The sequence below is a fragment of the Ictalurus punctatus genome, chromosome 7 (assembly GCF_001660625.3).
Source record: "Ictalurus punctatus breed USDA103 chromosome 7, Coco_2.0, whole genome shotgun sequence".
NCBI classification, from domain to species: domain Eukaryota; kingdom Metazoa; phylum Chordata; class Actinopteri; order Siluriformes; family Ictaluridae; genus Ictalurus; species Ictalurus punctatus.
This window is the reverse complement of record NC_030422.2, coordinates 13,183,359-13,200,309: the sequence shown is the minus strand read 5'-3', so window position 1 is coordinate 13,200,309 and position 16,951 is coordinate 13,183,359. Positions and strand designations below refer to the sequence as shown.

The window sequence follows — 16,951 nt, the reverse complement described above, 5'->3', positions numbered from 1 at the left end:
TGCTCTAAATATATATTCATTTTATTTATTTTTTTTATCAGTAATCATTTCTTGCAGATTAAGATCTACTAATGGTAAAGGGAATAGCCAAGGAGCAATAGGTGACGCTACTACAATAGGGCTCATTTCTACATTTTCCGACATGACTTGAGCGCACCATAATGCCTTTCATGGGTACTTCCTGTATTGGCCGCAAGGGTGCAGTGTTGTACAAGCGGATATTCAGGCTCTCTATACCGAATCAGGAAGAGGCGAAAGCGGATCATTTACGTCCGAGCAGCCGCACGAGCAGATCGACGCTCTCAACTTCACTCAAGCGCGAGCCATCTGCAGAACACAGACAGAACACAGACAGAACACACCTGCGCGAGCGGAGAGCTGACAGACTTTTTCTTCTCTCCGCAGCATTTAGGCGTTTACTTTCATTCTGTGAAGCACAGCTGAGGAAGCGAGGCATTAGACTTGATTGCTGTTCAGATTTGACCTGGCTGTCTTGCTCGGCATGGCTGCGACCACCTGTACCAGGTTCACCGACGAATATCAGCTCTATGAAGAACTGGGCAAGTAAGTTACAGACGCACTTTAAAAACAACCTGGTGCATTTGGTTAACTTCTCAGGTTGATTATTTATATATTTTAGATATATTTTTAAATGCTTTGTATAGTTTACTTTCTAACGCCTGTTCTGATATTTGCATTTTTGTACTCTATACTTGCGCCAAAATAAATAATTAAATAAATAAATTGTGCAATTTTACAAGAAACGTACTTTTTAATTACGATAGGGTTTTTGTACGAATCCCCCCATAGAAAAAGAAGAAGAAAAAAATATGCATCTGTATGTATGTATTAGTGTGTGTATGTATATATGTATATGAACTGTTATGCTAGAATCAGCGGCACCGTCATCGTCTTCATGTGTATTGGATTAATGCCCGAAGCACTAAACACCCCACTGCTCAATAAAACATCAAACCAAGGGCTTTTCCACACGTACAGCAGGCTACAGTGTGTGCACAAGCTGTCAACCAATCAGAGGCAAACAAGCGCTGCTGTGCTGCATTCTCATTGGCCAGCACTGAAAGTTGTAGGAAAGGTAACATTTTATATTAGTGTATAGTGTTAGCCTTCATTAGCCGAGCTAAGCGATGACCAGACAGTTTAAGCTATTTGAATGTGTTTTTGTTTTGGCATAAACCGTCGTAGTAATAAGTACTTTTATATGACAGTTCATCATTCATACAATTCTAAATGAAGTACAACAGGATATCTCCATGTAAATCTTATAGCCAATAGATAAACTCTGACCAGCCTAATGGACATAAATGTTTGGTAGGTATAGTATAGGTTACCTCTCCAAACCTAAACTCTGAGAAGTATGCAGACACTTTTTGTATCCCTGTAAAATAATTAAAATAAAATAGCATTGTTGGTCAGGGAGTGTAGGGGAACCTCGAGGGTTTCCTCTGGATTTTCCGATTTCCTCCCTCCTCCTCAACCCAAAAACAAGCCAGTTAGTCCCTTCCAGGATTTTGTTATTTTTTGCGATCGCAGAAATGAATGCAAAATGAAGTAACCTTCGAAATATTCAGAGGAGCTTGCAAATTTTCAAAATTGGGCCAAGGCGTGTCATGTGACATCACAACAACGCACATTCAGGCAAAGCCCTCTTCGGTTCATGTGCATCGAACATGAGTACAGCTCAAAACGTCTCATTTACCAACAAACAGCACTGTGAAAGTTTTCCGCAAAAACAGCACACAAAAAAACCTCTGCAAATTGCATCACAGATTTTGAAAAAAGCCGCAGAAAAATCAAGCATTTTTGGCTGCAATGATCACACAAAAAAAAATCAGGAAATCCTGTATGCACTGGTTTTAGGTGGATTGGCAACTCTAAATTGCCCCTTGGAGTGAGGGCACTCGTGTGCACGTGATGTACTGGTGTCCCATCCAGGGTGTATACCCACCTCATGCCCAATGTTCCTGAGATAGACTCTACACTGCGACTCTGACCAGGATAAATAGCTTATTGAAGATGAATGAATATTAACATTAGATAAATCACTGATCTGACCTGTTCCAATTTTTGATCTGATACCCACATCAGTGCCTGATGAGTACTGGCTGATGCCTGATATCGATCTGATACTGATATCCTTACTGTAAGCTGACTCTCAGTGGAATGATGGTGATGTCCTTTCAGCCACGTTGTGTCCAGTGTTTACATATAAGCCTGCCAATCAGTATAATTGTGTTCAGCACACAAAATATGTCTGCTCTGATTTGATACCAGAATTCCAGGCCTTTATTGGTCTCAGTACTGATGCTCATTATTGGTCTGGTGTATGGCTACTTCTCTAGAGCTCTCAAATAACTCTATGCTTGGGTAACCTTAAACCTTAATGATTCCACCATGTACAAAAAAAAAGATCACTAAGAGGAAATAAATAAGACGGTAAAGAAGGATGTGGACAAAAGTCCAAGTCCAAATCCAATTTGCATTACAAGAATAAATTAACTGAACTACCCAGTTCAGGCTGACACTTCATTGATCTCGGGGGGAATTGTAGTGTTATTGTAGCGGCACAACACTGTACATGACACAACTCTATATTAGAAGTGTTTTATAAGGCATAAGAATCTTTACAAAAGTACCAAAGATTGCAGTTATTAAATAATAATCAACCAAATAATGCTCTTTAAATTATTGCCTTGAATGTCTGCAGATACTACTAATGGCTCCATCTTGTGCATTAAAGCTTATTAGAGCACCAATCTATCTGTGCATTAGACACAAAATTGCTGTTTGTTGGAAGTTTCTGCTTTCCATTATGAGAAGAGAGAATTGACCACTCCCGCTAGACTATTATAAGCCTATTTATCTATGCATTAAGCACTAGATGTAGATTTCCCTTTAATGCTAATCTTCACATTTGAGAAAAAGTGAAGATGATGTTGGTAAGGGTGCAAAAAGGCAGATTTGGTGAAGGACCTAATGTGAGGTTCAAATTAAAGTGTAGAGTCAAGAACAGCTCCGAACAGGCTGCGCACATTTAACAGACACGCCATTAATATCAACAGGAAAATCAGACAGTCAGGATATTTATATTCTTTCCAAACATTGACTTATTCTCCAGCACACAATTGTTCTAGCAATGTTGAGTCTCCATTGAAAATTCTTCATAATGAATATTCAGTATATTCAACAACTGATTATAAACACTGTATGTAGGAATATGGTTGTAGCCATATTTACTTCACCATAATAAAATTTGTCACTTATGGTCTAGTCATGGTTTTTAATGTCACACATTATATATATATATATATATATATATATATATATATATATATATATATATATATATATATATATATATATATAAAGTGATAAAGGGGAATTACTTTTATTTCATATCTAATGCTAAATGCTTACTCACACATGTGTTTACACACAGCTGATTGCTAGCGTTTCAGTTTAGATAAATGAAACATTTAATAATAATGACCTGCCCATGCTAATAAAATGGTGCTTGTTTAATACAACAGCGCTGTTGAATTCTTGAATCTGATTGGTCAGAAGGTGTTGATTAATTTTCTATAACGGCATGTCTCTGACAGTAGCACCAGCTGCGAGGCAAATCACAGATTTATATTGATGTGCTCATTCTAATATCATTAGGGTTGTGTGATATAATGATTAAATCTTCTCTACACAATAGTAGAGTACCATGATGTCCATTAATGTTTACTCGAATTATATTATATTATATTATATTATATTATATTATATTATATTATATTATATTATATTATATTATTTTATTTTACCAGACCTGTCAACTTTTACTCATTTTGCATAGGAGCACCACAATTTAACATTGGGGTACATTAATATGAGTTATCACTTTAAAATAGTCCAAAAGAGCTTCCCAGGAGATTAAACAGGAGATGAGCCAATCAGCATATGAAATGATTTGCACAGTTGTATTGATTGATTGATTTTTGAATTTTGATTTGATTTGACTTTCTTGTCCACCATTGTGGAAATTCTTCTTTGGCTTTTCTTAAAAATTATTTTTTTTAAAAACACACACAATTATACACAATTCACAAATTATACACACACACACACACACACACACACACACACACACACACACACAATATTTCAATATAAAAATTATTCTCACAAGAGGTTGCTTATCCTTCATTTAATATCCTAGTTCCCGCTGGTCTAATGGAATGTTTATACACCTTTCTAAGATATATTGGGACTGTATACCTTCTTCCAGATGGAAGCATTACATATTCTAAGTTAAGTGGGTGTGTGGAGTCAAATACAACCCTTGTTGTGCATCTGTGTATTGCCAGCAAATGCAGTTTATCAAGCTGTCTTTGCTGGCATCCTATTATTTTTCCTGCTGTTCTCATTATCCTCTGCAACTTATTTTTATTCCTCTCTCCTAAGTTACCATACCAGGCTGTAATATTAAACATTAAATTACTCTCAACATGACTTTTGTGTACAATTTCCAAAACAGGTTGACTAACATCAAAACGCGTAAGCTTACGCATAAGAAATAACCATTGACTTGCTCTCCTTCAAATATTGTCTACATTCTCTCAAAAACTAAACCTTGTATCCAAATAAGTTTCCAAATATTTAAACCTTTCCACAATCTCAACAACCTGATCATTTAACTTTAGTTTCCCAAACATTGTGGTGTTCATCAGAATTAACATTGGAAATCAGCTCTTTTGTTTTTCTTAAACTCCTTACAATTGTTTTCCCTTGAACACTCTGATATGAATAAAATCTATCAGTGTTCAACTTTGCTAACTTTAGTCAAACTCCAAATCATATTTACAGTGTGTTTGCATTATGTTTATTAGGAATGCCATCAAAAAACTTGATCTATGATGTTTATTTAGAGCTTTTTGGCGATAAACACTGGAGGGGGTTTTGGTGCACACAGAGAGGTAGTCATATGGAAAAGTACCTCATGCCCACGGTTAAATATGGTGGTGGCTCTGCAATGATTTTGGGCTGTTCTTCTGCCAGAGGACCTGGACATTTTGTTAGGATACATTTACAGATATTAAATGAAAACCTGACTGCCTCTGCCAGAAAGGTTAAAATGGGGTGTGGTTGGATCTTCCAGCAGGACAGTGATCTAAATCATACATCAAAATCAACACAGAAGTGGATTACTGACCACAAAATCAAGGTCCTGCCATTTCCATCCCAGTCCCCTGACTTGAAACCCATATAAAACCTGTGGAGTGAACTGAAGAGGAGAGTCCACCAGCGTGGACCTCAAAATTGGAAGGATCTTCAGAGATTCTGTATGGAGAAATGATCTCAGATCCCTTACCATGTATTCTCCAACCTCATCAGGCATTATAGGAGAAGACTCAGAGCTGTTATCTGGGCAGAGGGAGGTAGCACAAAGTACTGACTGAAAAGGTGGCAATAATTGTTGCACACATATATTTAACAAAGAGATTATATATATATATATATAGCAATTGTTTCATATCCATGAGAGCAGAGTATTTTTGTGAATTAAAAAAAAAAAAGAAAGATCAAAAGGTTAAACAATAAAGACAATTTTTCACAGCCTTCTTTGTTCATATTTACCAAGGGTGCCGATATTAGTGGAGGGCACTGTATGCTTTGGTCAGGCCTCATAAAACGACTCCATTGATGATTATTTTCCTGTAACTTCATACCCTGTCATGTTTAATTCCTAACCTTTCATCTGATTAATTAATAACTGCAACTTAGGGCGGTGCCATATCGTATCGTCCATGATATACTGGTACAATTCCTCCCCATGATAAGAATTTGTCATCCCGCGATATTGACGATATAGTTGGTGACGTGCCCACACGCTACAACATGGGCATCTCGCATGTAGAACGAGAAGAAGCACGACAGAAGGCGGAGGTTAGTTTATGAATCCTGCGAGTATTGGTGTTTGCATTTTCACTGGAATTTGAATTTGTGAATAAAATTAGTTTAGTATTTGATGATGCTCAGGATTATGTTTTACCTTTTTTTTTGCATCAATGTTTGTGTTTGTACGGCGGTCAAGAATGTATGCTGATGTGACTTGTGGCCAAAAAGGTATCGCTGAATGTTACTAATTTCGAATCGTCATTTGCATTGTTAGTGCAAAAAAGTACTATGAAATAGCGTGATCAAGGTTTAAGTCTAAATCGCCTCGTCCATCCCTACTGCATCTGCACGCTGCATAAATACGTTCCCTACATTATTTTGAGTGAAATTAACAATAGATCAACAATAGAGCAAGCGTTCCACTGATCTTTAATGTATCATGTTTGGTTCAGGTGAATGCAGCTTCGCAGTATCTTGCACAGGCCTGTTGGAGTGAGTTGTTTGCACGTTCTTTATTCAGTCCGTACAGGATTTTGCAGATTTTTATATTTTTTGTTATTGTTGCGGCCAAAAATACTTGATTTTGCTGCGGCTTTTTTCTAAATTTGTGATTCAATTTGCTGCGCTTTTTGTGCTTTTGCACATTTGCGGAAAACTACTTGAATTGGCGAAATTGCAATTGCATGGAATTGTTTTCACAGTGATTTTTTGTTGGTAAATGAGAACTTTGAGCTGTCCTCATGATTGACCCACATGAAACGAAGAGGGCTTTGGCCGAATGCGAATTGATGACGTCATTTGACGCATGTCTTGTCCCAAATTTGGAGAAAATCTGCAGTAATTTTGAAAAATGCCAAGTTCCTCCTAATATTGCAGAGAATGCTTGATTTTGCTTTTCTGCGATCGTGGAGGTACAGTTTATTAAAGAGCTACATCATTTTTAACTTTTACAACCCTCACCTGGTTGCACATCCTTGAAACTTACCATTTACAGTTTATGTAGCTTGCCGAACCCCCACATCAGCAGCAAGGAATAACATTTACACCTTATTCATTCTTGGTCGACTGTTTCTTCATAACACTATTTAGCAGCTCGTTGAGCTATTATAAATGTTTAAACTAGGTTTTGCCTTTGCCTTACAGAGGAGCCTTCTCAGTGGTGAGACGATGTATGAAAATCTCCACTGGACAGGAGTACGCTGCCAAAATTATCAACACCAAGAAGCTGTCTGCCAGGGGTGAGCTCTGAAGTCCAATCGTTTAAAGCTTTCACTGTTTAGAGAACAAAAATCTTGGAACTCAAGCTTTTGGAGATTCATGAAACACAGGTTGACCCAAAAAGTGACAGAAAGTGTGTGTGCTAAGACCAGTGTAAATATTGTTCTTTCACTATTAAAGAGCTGGGACTAAATGATAAGTGACTGTGGAACGGTTTGTCTAGCAGTGCAGTAGGACACAGATTGCTTCAGGGGTTTTTAGCTGGAGCGCTTGGTCATGAGTATGGTAAATGGTCTGCACTTATATAGCGCTTTTATCCAAAGCGTTTTCCACTGTGTCTCATTCACCCATTCACACTCACACACACACACACACACACACACACACACACACACCAATGGTAGCAGAGCTGCCATGCAAGGCGCTAACTTGCCATTGGGAGGAACCTGGGGCTCAGTGTCTTGCCCAAGGACACTTCGGCATGTGGAGTCATGTGGGCCAGGAATTGAACCGCCAACCCTACGATTAGTGAACAACCTGCTCTACCACCTGAGCTATAGCCACCCCATGAATATGCTGTATATCTTTTCTTTAATGTACACCTGAACAGTATGATCAGCGGTATTTAATGCAGTTGTTGCCTGTCCTATATACCAGAAAAGAAAACTGAGGGTGGGTGTATGGATTTTACATAACATTCTCTTCATTACGTTAACCTAGTCTGAGCAGTGATAATGTTATTAAAAGCAAGAAATGCTGTAGTAAAATCTCACACCTCAGACAGCATACAGAGACCCCATCTAAATGATGTGCTTTTAAATGCCTCTGTTTTGCTCACCAACTCTTGGCCCAGAACCCACTGTCTGGCCGGCTTCCTCACCTCTCCAGCTCACAGTGACTCAGTTTCACGATGAGGTTGGGCATTGAATTTCTGTGTCTTTTCATGTGTGTCAGGGCTTTCACTGGCAGCTGTTTACTGCCACAGTATGAGTATGTGAGAGTGTGGGATGGCTCTTATGTGTCTCTCTTGACTCATAGCGAATCCTTAATAGACCACTGAGAAATGGAGGGCCTGTGTGCAGGGGGCTCATCTGTTTTTTTTTTGCATGAAAAGAGGGGTAGAGTGGGTAGCCTGTGATAGGTGGAGAGTAGTGTGTGAATGTGTGTATGTGAGAGAGAAAGAAACCTGAAAACCTAATAAGTAGTGATGTACAGTATGTTGATTTACTCCTGATTTATTGGTTGAGGATTCCTAGGGTTGTGAATACCTGTAAGTAAGTGCGTGTGCATGCGTGTGTAAGTTGCTGGGGGGTGGAGAGAGGAAGATGGAGAGTGGGATGCAGATGGGGTGAGGGGGAGATTGGGAGAGAGAAAGATGGCGAGAGAGAGAGAGAGAGCAAGAGGAGGATGGAGAGAGGCAGATGGAGAGGAAGATGGAGATAGGCAGATGGAGAGAGGAATGTAGAGGGAGAGAGAGGGGAAGATGGAGAGAGGGCTGTACATGGGGAGAGAGAGAGAGGAAGATGGAGAGCGGCAGATGGAGAGAGGGCTATAGATGGTAGAGAGAGGAATATGGAGAGAGGGTTGTTTATGGGTAGAGAGGGAGATGGGGAAAGGGAGCTGTCAGATGGAGAGAGGGAGCTCGAGAGAAGAAGACGCGGATGGAGAGTGAAAGATTGATAGAAGCAGGAAGATGGAGAGAGGCAGCTGGAGAGAGAGATGTAGAGTGGGATGGAGGTAAATAGAGGAAGATGGAGAAAGATGGAGAGAGTGGAAGATGGACAGAGATGCATGTAGGAAGTGGAAGATGTAGAGAGTGGTCGATGGAGAGAAATGGATAGAGGAAGAGGAATATTGAGAGAGGAAGAGGAATATTGAGAGAGGGAGATGGATAGATAAAGAGGAAGATGGGGAGAGTGGAGGATGGAGAGAGATGGAGAGAGCGGTCGATGGCTAGAGGAAGAGGGCTATTGAGAGAGGGGGAGATAGAGAGTGGATGTTTGAATATTGAGAGAGGGATGGAGAGGAAGACAAATCTCTTTCACCGTCATATGTTGAAGTTCAGTTCAGAGACTGGAGGAGGGATTCCCCTTATTTCGCAGCTCTGTGCTCTGAATAGAAATGAAGCTCAGGAACAGAAAGCCATCTCTGCTGGGATCCATCAATACTGAGCGATGGAGCTGAAGTTCACCCTTATTTTCAGACCCTGTGTGTGAAATTTAATGACATGAAAAGAATGAATTATTTTGGAAGCCTTTGAGTTTGGTTGCATGTGTTCATTTGGCAGGTACAAATAAATAAGTGCAGCAAAATGCAGTTCCATCATGGAGCTGAAGGTTGAGTATCTGCACTCACATCCTTCCAGACGCTAGTGCAAAAACACAGCTGTTATTTCCCAAAACATAGTTTTCCTTCAGGAAATGACATCCCACCTGATTAGAAAAGTCATTCCTGTGTTTGTGTTGATTTGTGCCATAAAAATGAAAGTCCTCAAAAGTAGGGAAATTTAAAAATTCTCTTTTCATGTGGATGGAAGAACTTGTTTTTTTTTTGTTTTCACAGCATCAACCTGTGCATGACTGCACATGTTGGGAATTTGCATGGACGCTGCTTGACTGAACATCTATAGATTATTTGTACAGATTTGACTTGTAAAAATAGCTTGTGCTTTATTGAAATGACTTTGTTTTTTTTTAAAAATTATTTTCTAAAAATTTTTCTGTGACTTCACTCTCGGCCAATGGTTCTCAACCTGGGGGGCATGGAGAGCTTGGAAAGGGGGCGCAAATTGTTATACACAGACATAATTTGTGTACAGGGCATCATTTGGGTACTCTGTGTATTTTATTGCTTTTCAAATAGAATGTGCATAAATGAAAAACCCCGCATTCCCTCTCCCTCTGTATTTTCTTTTTGCTGGGGAGAGGCGGAGCTTAGCCTTTTATCTAGCTGTCAGTGCAGACCAGTGTTGCCAACTTAGCGACTTTTCAGACCCCTTTAGCGACTCTTGGACAAACCTTAGTGATTTTCCAAATGTCACCAGTACTGTCCTGAAAGCGAGGTCTTGCTTTCCCGCTGCACTCACACCTCTCTCTGCGTCTGCTCTGTTCAGTGAGAGGTTGAGAGCCGGAGATTTAACAATGTCATGGATAACGAGACGCGCCCTTCATCCTAATTTACATCATTCATATGCGAATGTTTTTAGAACACAAGACGAATGTAATGCAACATGTTTTACATGTAAAATAGTCCACATTATTACAGCCTAGTTCTCTTGTTCAAAGTAGTTATAGTACTCAGAAACATTTTATATCATTCATGTTCCATACCCGTCCGTTATATAGTTTTATAAAAGTCATAAAAGCTTTATAAAAAAAATTATGAAAAGTAATTAAAAAATGTACATAAACACAAAATGAAGAAAACTCTGTCTGTCTGTCTGTCTGTCTGTCAAAAACGGGGGGAAGGTGCCACATGATAGAGGAGGCCTGGGAGGGCTTTAGTTAGAAAAGGTTGAGAAGCTCTGCTCTAGGCCATTGACTCTAATTGATCTATAATTTTTTTTATAGGGAGATTTATGTAATTAAAAAAATATAATTTTTGTGTGTGTGCCTGCACAAACAATATTCAGCACACGTGTATAATTTTATTTAATCTATTTTTAAATGGAACATTATGGAACTTTTTTAAATGCAACTTCAATTTGCTGTAATACCATGCTATATACACTTGTAGTGTTGAGTAAATAAAATGACCTGCTGGCTCTCTACTGAATTTTTGTTGTGAGGTGGAATAAGAAACACGAACGGTGAAATTGCTCGTTTGGATTTTATAACGATGCGAAAGCACCACGAATGAAACTTGGAATTTTAGAAGATGTTTTTTCAGGTAATATTCTATTGTTTTCTAGTATCTCTTGCAGATAGGTGATTAGAAGTAGATCGAGTCTAGTCCTAGATTGTCATTGTTATCTATTAAGATGCCTTATTGGTACATCTTAATCTGTGATGGGGAAACCGATGTTTTAAATACAAGCAGAGGATGAAAGTCTGTATGAAGTCTCGTCGTTGTGTTTTAAAACACTTTAATAGTTATGAAGCACTTTCAAATCCATAGACATTCCTCTAGCCTTCAGGGAGCCCAATTTGGGTCATCACCTGAGAATGGTGACTGGAATTGAGAGCAGCTTCAATCATTTTTGTTAGCCTTTAGGGTAAACTGACTCGCTAACCTAGACTACTTTTGGGTTCTTTGGTATAACTTAAGAAGATTAATCACTTTCCGTCCCACGTGTATTCCCTGGTGCTCAAAAGGCACATTGATGCCCCTGAGCGTCACTGGATTTGGTTTGTAAATTGCAACCCCAGTTCCAGCAATCTTCACTGAATCTTTCGGCTTTGGTTTTAGCCTCAGGTTTTTATTTATTTTTGGTGCGAGGCCTTGCAGCATTATTTAAGAAGTTTCTTATAGCAGAGGTCAAAACATTTTGTACCTACTAGGGTTGTCACGATAGCATAGACATGAACAATCTTATGATACTATACCAGCTGAAGTGTCACGATACCATGCAGCATTGTGTTAATTCATAATTCTTATCTGTAAACTGAACCAAATTTACAGAAATACACAGATATAAATGAAAACAGAGAAACCAAATTTTCCTCTCAATACTGTGTTAATGAGCATGAACAACTGGCTTTTGGAAAAACTCAAGAACTAATTCAATGTGCCACATATTTCATATTTTGTTCCATAGAGCAATGAAATCATGCAAATGGATTGTCCTCGGAGTACTAAGAATGAACACATTAGGAATGAATAACTCAATTTGCAAATGAACTCCAAAAAATGTATAAAATTGGAAAAGTTAGCTTGCTTAGTATCAAACACGGCTAATTTTATTATTTACTTTTGCTTTCTCCATCTTTCTGATGGGGATTCGAGTTGCAGGTGGTGCTGTCAGCTCAGTACAGAAGTGTTCATCAGTAAGCCTCAATCAGTGTTGTCAGGACTAAATAATAATAATAATAATAATAATAATAATAATAATAATAATAATAATAATGTGATTAAAAATATCTGTTAATTGGAAAGTGTGTGTGCATATTTAGAATACGTATGGAGATCTTTAGTCCATTTGAGAATCCTCCAGCTCTGCCCGCATCAGAAGAAGCTTATAGAGTTGTCTATGTGATTAGTGATGCTTAGAGTGATTTTCAGATTACCTTGCTTGGTCAAGACTATTTTTGGTTTATGTTGTAGTTGAAATTTTCTCTTGCTTTTCCCAGAAATCTCAAACACAGTTTCTGTCACTGTCTGCTCGGGTGCTTGGGAGCAAGTTCACTTTCAAGAAAAGCATGATCCTGAACCCAGTGTGGATTGACGATGCTTTCATTTCTTGACCTGTATATACTGTAGTACTTGTACTTTTACATGTCTTCCTCACTCAGCTAAATAGCTGGTGGTTGACTCTAACTGCAGTGTAGATATTTCCAAAAAATAGTTGGTAGATAATGGAACCTTTCCTGTTATGCTATTTTTTGTTTGATAAAACGACAGGGTTTGAACAACTTAACAATGTTTGTGATATTTTCCAATCTGGTGGAAAAGTTCAGAAATTGTTGCCCTTACGCAGTAGAGAGCGGGCATTCTATCACATTTAGAATTGTGTGAACTGAAAACAACCAATATTTGCAGATTCGTGAACACACATTTCCCCTTTAAAATGGCTCCCCGTTTAAATGGCTCTCCAATTACATAAACCCTGCGTCAGATTTCACGAACATGGCGGATTATGTACTGTTGTTTTCCCTTAAAAAAACAAAACAAAAAAAAAACCTTTTGCCCTTGTATCCAAATCTGGGTGGTCAAAGGTATTAATGTCAGGGTAATGATCTAAAGGCACAAACAAGAAAATAAGCAAAGGCCAATGATGGTGAAATAAGTGTTAAGGCGAGCGTACACGGTGCTGTTTCTGACAGTCTTGAGGTAGTGCGTCCCCGCACACTTCACAAATCAGCTTGAAAATCATACAGATGCTGTGGTACACACAACAAGCTTTTATTACCTGAAGCAATCATGTAATCCTGTATTTTCACGCCATTTATCAATAGAGTGTTGCAGGGATGACATGTTTTTGTAGGCCAAACATCACCCTGATTCCCTCAACAAAAATCAGATCGAATTTTATAGGATTATTCCATTGGCTTTTAGATTATTGCAGAAAATAATCTTTGTGACCAACAAAAGTTTATGTTTTGTTCATCAAGATCAACAAGTACTGCCCCCACCACACTGCGCTGCCCCCCAATATGCTGCGTTGCCCAGTACCCCGCTGTACTGTTCTCTATTCCCCCGCTGTACTGTTCTCTACCCCCCCCGCTGTACTGTTCTCTACCCCCCCCGCTGTACTGTTCTCTATTCCCCCGCTGTACTGTTCTCTATTCCCCCGCTGTACTGTTCTCTATTCCCCCGCTGTACTGTTCTCTACCCCCCCCGCTGTACTGTTCTCTACCCCCCCCCGCTGTACTGTTCTCTATCCCCCCCGCTGTACTGTTCTCTATCCCCCCCGCTGTACTGTTCTCTATCCCCCCCGCTGTACTGTTCTCTATCCCCCCGCTGTACTGTTCTCTATCCCCCCGCTGTACTGTTCTCTATCCCCCCGCTGTACTGTTCTCTATCCCCCCGCTGTACTGTTCTCTATCCCCCCCGCTGTACTGTTCTCTATCCCCCCCGCTGTACTGTTCTCTATCCCCCCCGCTGTACTGTTCTCTATCCCCCCGCTGTACTGTTCTCTATCCCCCCGCTGTACTGTTCTCTATCCCCCCGCTGTACTGTTCTCTATCCCCCCGCTGTACTGTTCTCTATCCCCCCGCTGTACTGTTCTCTATCCCCCCGCTGTGCTGTTCTCTATCCCCCCGCTGTACTGTTCTCTATCCCCCCGCTGTACTGTTCTCTATCCCCCCGCTGTACTGTTCTCTATCCCCCCGCTGTACTGTTCTCTATCCCCCCGCTGTACTGTTCCCTATCCCCCGCTGTACTGTTCCCTATCCCCCGCTGTACTGTTCCCTACCTCCCCGTACTGTTCCCTATCCCCCCGCTGTACTGTTCCCTATCCCCCGCTGTACTGTTCCCTACCCCCCCGCTGTACTGTTCCCCCCCGCTGTACTGTTCCCCCCCGCTGTACTGTTCCCCCCCTGCTGTACTGTTCCCTACCCCCCCCCGCTGTACTGTTCCCTATCCCCCCCGCTGTACTGTTCCCTATCCCCCCCCCGCTGTACTGTTCCCTATCCCCCTCCGCTGTGCTGTTCCCTATCCCCCCCGCTGTGCTGTTCCCTATCCCCCCCGCTGTGCTGTTCCCTATCCCCCCCGCTGTGCTGTTCTCTAACCCCCCCCCCCGCTGCGCTGTTCTCTACCACCGCGCTGCACTGTTCTCTACCACCGCGCTGCACTGTTCTCTACCACCGCGCTGCACTGTTCTCTACCCCCCGCTGTACTGTTCTGTACCCCCGCGCTGTACTGTTCTCTACCACGACGTTGTTCTGTTCTCTACCACGACGTTGTACTGTTCTCTACCACACTGTACTGTTCTCCGCTAGGGCTGCAATTAACGATTATTTTCATAATCAATTAACTGGCCATGAGTAAACGTGCTCCATGCTGTGCGCAGACCGACTAATCGCTAATGAGATTTGTTGACAACGATTTTCATAATTGAATATGATCGTATTCTACTGCTCTCCACCTCACTGTATTCTACTGCTCCCACCTCACTGTACTCTACTGCTCTCCCCCTTTCACTGTACTGCCCCCCACCTCACCATGCTGCACTGCTGCACCTCCATAGCAGGCGTTTTCATTTCCGTGCCACAACAGCTGAGTGGAAAAAACATGCTGACAACTAACCAGATTACCAACACTGTGCCAGCATGAAAACAGAGCCCGCCCTATATTATTATTATTATTATTATTATTATAATTTATAATGGCATAAACTCAGATACATTTAAGTGGTTCACAGCTTTCACTGTCGTATTTGTTTTGTGGCACTGTACATGCAGATACTTTGAGAAGTATGTGAATTTGCTTTTGTAAGTGTCTCTGTCTCTCTCCATTTTTCTCTGGCAGCAAGGTGAGTCATCTCAGAGAGTATGTCAAAAGGGATGGACAGATGAAGCTTTTTCAGTTAATTTTATTTCAGTAGTTTCTAGGCGTATAACACACAATTGCACAGAAGTTCATGAGCTCTGGTGATCAGTTGGATGGAATGTTGTGTGCTTCTGTGCACATCTGGGTTTATATGTAAATACACATCTTGGGAAGCATGTTTTTATGCATGTTGTCTTAGGTGTTAGAGCTCAGGGGATAATGAGTATGATATGATGTTCCTTTTTGAGTTTCAAGGTTTCTTCCTTATATTGTCTCGGGGAGATTTTCCTTCCTACTGTCATCTCTGACTTGGCCATTACGGATCTAAATCTCCATTCGGATCTCTGTTAAGCTGCTTTGTGACTATATCTATTGTTAGAAGCGTTATGCAAATAAAACTGAGTCGAATTGACGTTGAATCAATCACACGAGCATAAGCAAATAAAATGTGATACAATGTCATCTTCAATATTAAATTTCTACTCACTGAGGTTTACTGTTGACCTTTTTTTGGTAGACTTTAAAGCTTATATTAGAAGAACTTCAAACAGAGATACCTTTTTTTTTTTTAATAACAGTAATGTCAGTTATATGGCTGATCTCACATGGCTCAATCACAAAGCAAAACCATACATGCTGATTTCTATGAGCGATCTAAGCACACACCTCCTTACATAACATTCTCATTAGCCTTTTGCTTAGCTCATTAGACAGAAACCACAGCTGGACCCATGCGCGAATGATTAAATGAATGAATTGCATGTACTGTTACACCAGTGGCAGGTGTGCTCAAGAGATGTAGAGATGCCCATTTGCTTTCTCAGTGCAATTCAATTCAAGAACCCATTTGATTCTGCATTTTCACACAGGCGACCATTGCATAAAACAGCATGCCACTGTTCCTCCCTATTCTCTGTGACCATCAACCTCATACACATGAAGTGCTTTCTCCGGTAGTGAGGTGAGTCATCTCAGAGAGTATGTCAAAAGGGATGGACAGATGAAGCTTTTCCAGTTACTTTTATTTCAGTAGTTTCTAGGCGTGTAACACACAATTGCACAGAAATTCATGAGCTCTGGTGATCAGTTGCTTCTGTGCACATCTGTACACTTCTGAAGGTGTACAGAAGAAAAAAGGAGAGAAAGCCAAGCTGGGAATGAGTTTTAAAATGGCTCAAATGCCTGCTTTCTTGTAAGTGGGAACAAATTTGTCCTAAACAAATGTTTAATTATTGGCATTTCCAATTACCAAACAAACTATGACTAAACTATGAATGGGGTGAGTGAGTCATGTCCGCGCATGCTGTCTTGCTCAAAACTGTGACGCGTTACACATAGACTGCATTTACCAAGAGCGATTTTCCCCCACAGGTAGTTTGAGTCATCCTTGGCAGAAGAACAGAAAAAAACAACAATTATTTTACCAGCTGTTAATGTTGTTGGTTTGCTTAAAAATTTGTGAGGACACACTGTGCTCGTGGCACTCTAATGTGATTAAAGTCTTATACTAAATAGGATTTTGGGAATTGCAGACAAATAATTTAAAATGCAGTAACGTATCCATCCATCCTCCATTTTCCATACCTCTTATCGTACACAGGGTTACAGGAAGCCTGGAACCTATCTCATGTTACTCGAGGCACAAAACAGGCGACATCCTGGATGGGATGCCGATCAC

General features: G+C 40.4%; 1 protein-coding gene across 7 annotated transcripts in view; it reads left to right on the top strand.

Moving 5' to 3' along the window:
* The first annotated feature begins 277 nt into the window (after nucleotides 1-277).
* camk2d1 (calcium/calmodulin-dependent protein kinase (CaM kinase) II delta 1) overlaps nucleotides 278-16,951 on the top strand; it is an 87,245-nt gene continuing 70,571 nt past the window's right edge. For 2 of the 7 annotated variants that reach the window (XM_047156767.2, XM_053681265.1), the window contains exons 1-2: nucleotides 279-564; nucleotides 7,051-7,145. In XM_047156767.2, the coding sequence (XP_047012723.1) occupies nucleotides 503-564; nucleotides 7,051-7,145 (157 nt within the window). In that variant the 5' untranslated portion in view covers nucleotides 279-502. Of the gene's footprint in view, nucleotides 565-7,050; nucleotides 7,146-16,951 lie in introns of all 7 variants that reach the window. The other 5 variants (XM_017471642.3, XM_017471641.3, XM_053681267.1 and 2 more) reach the window with 4 other exon arrangements.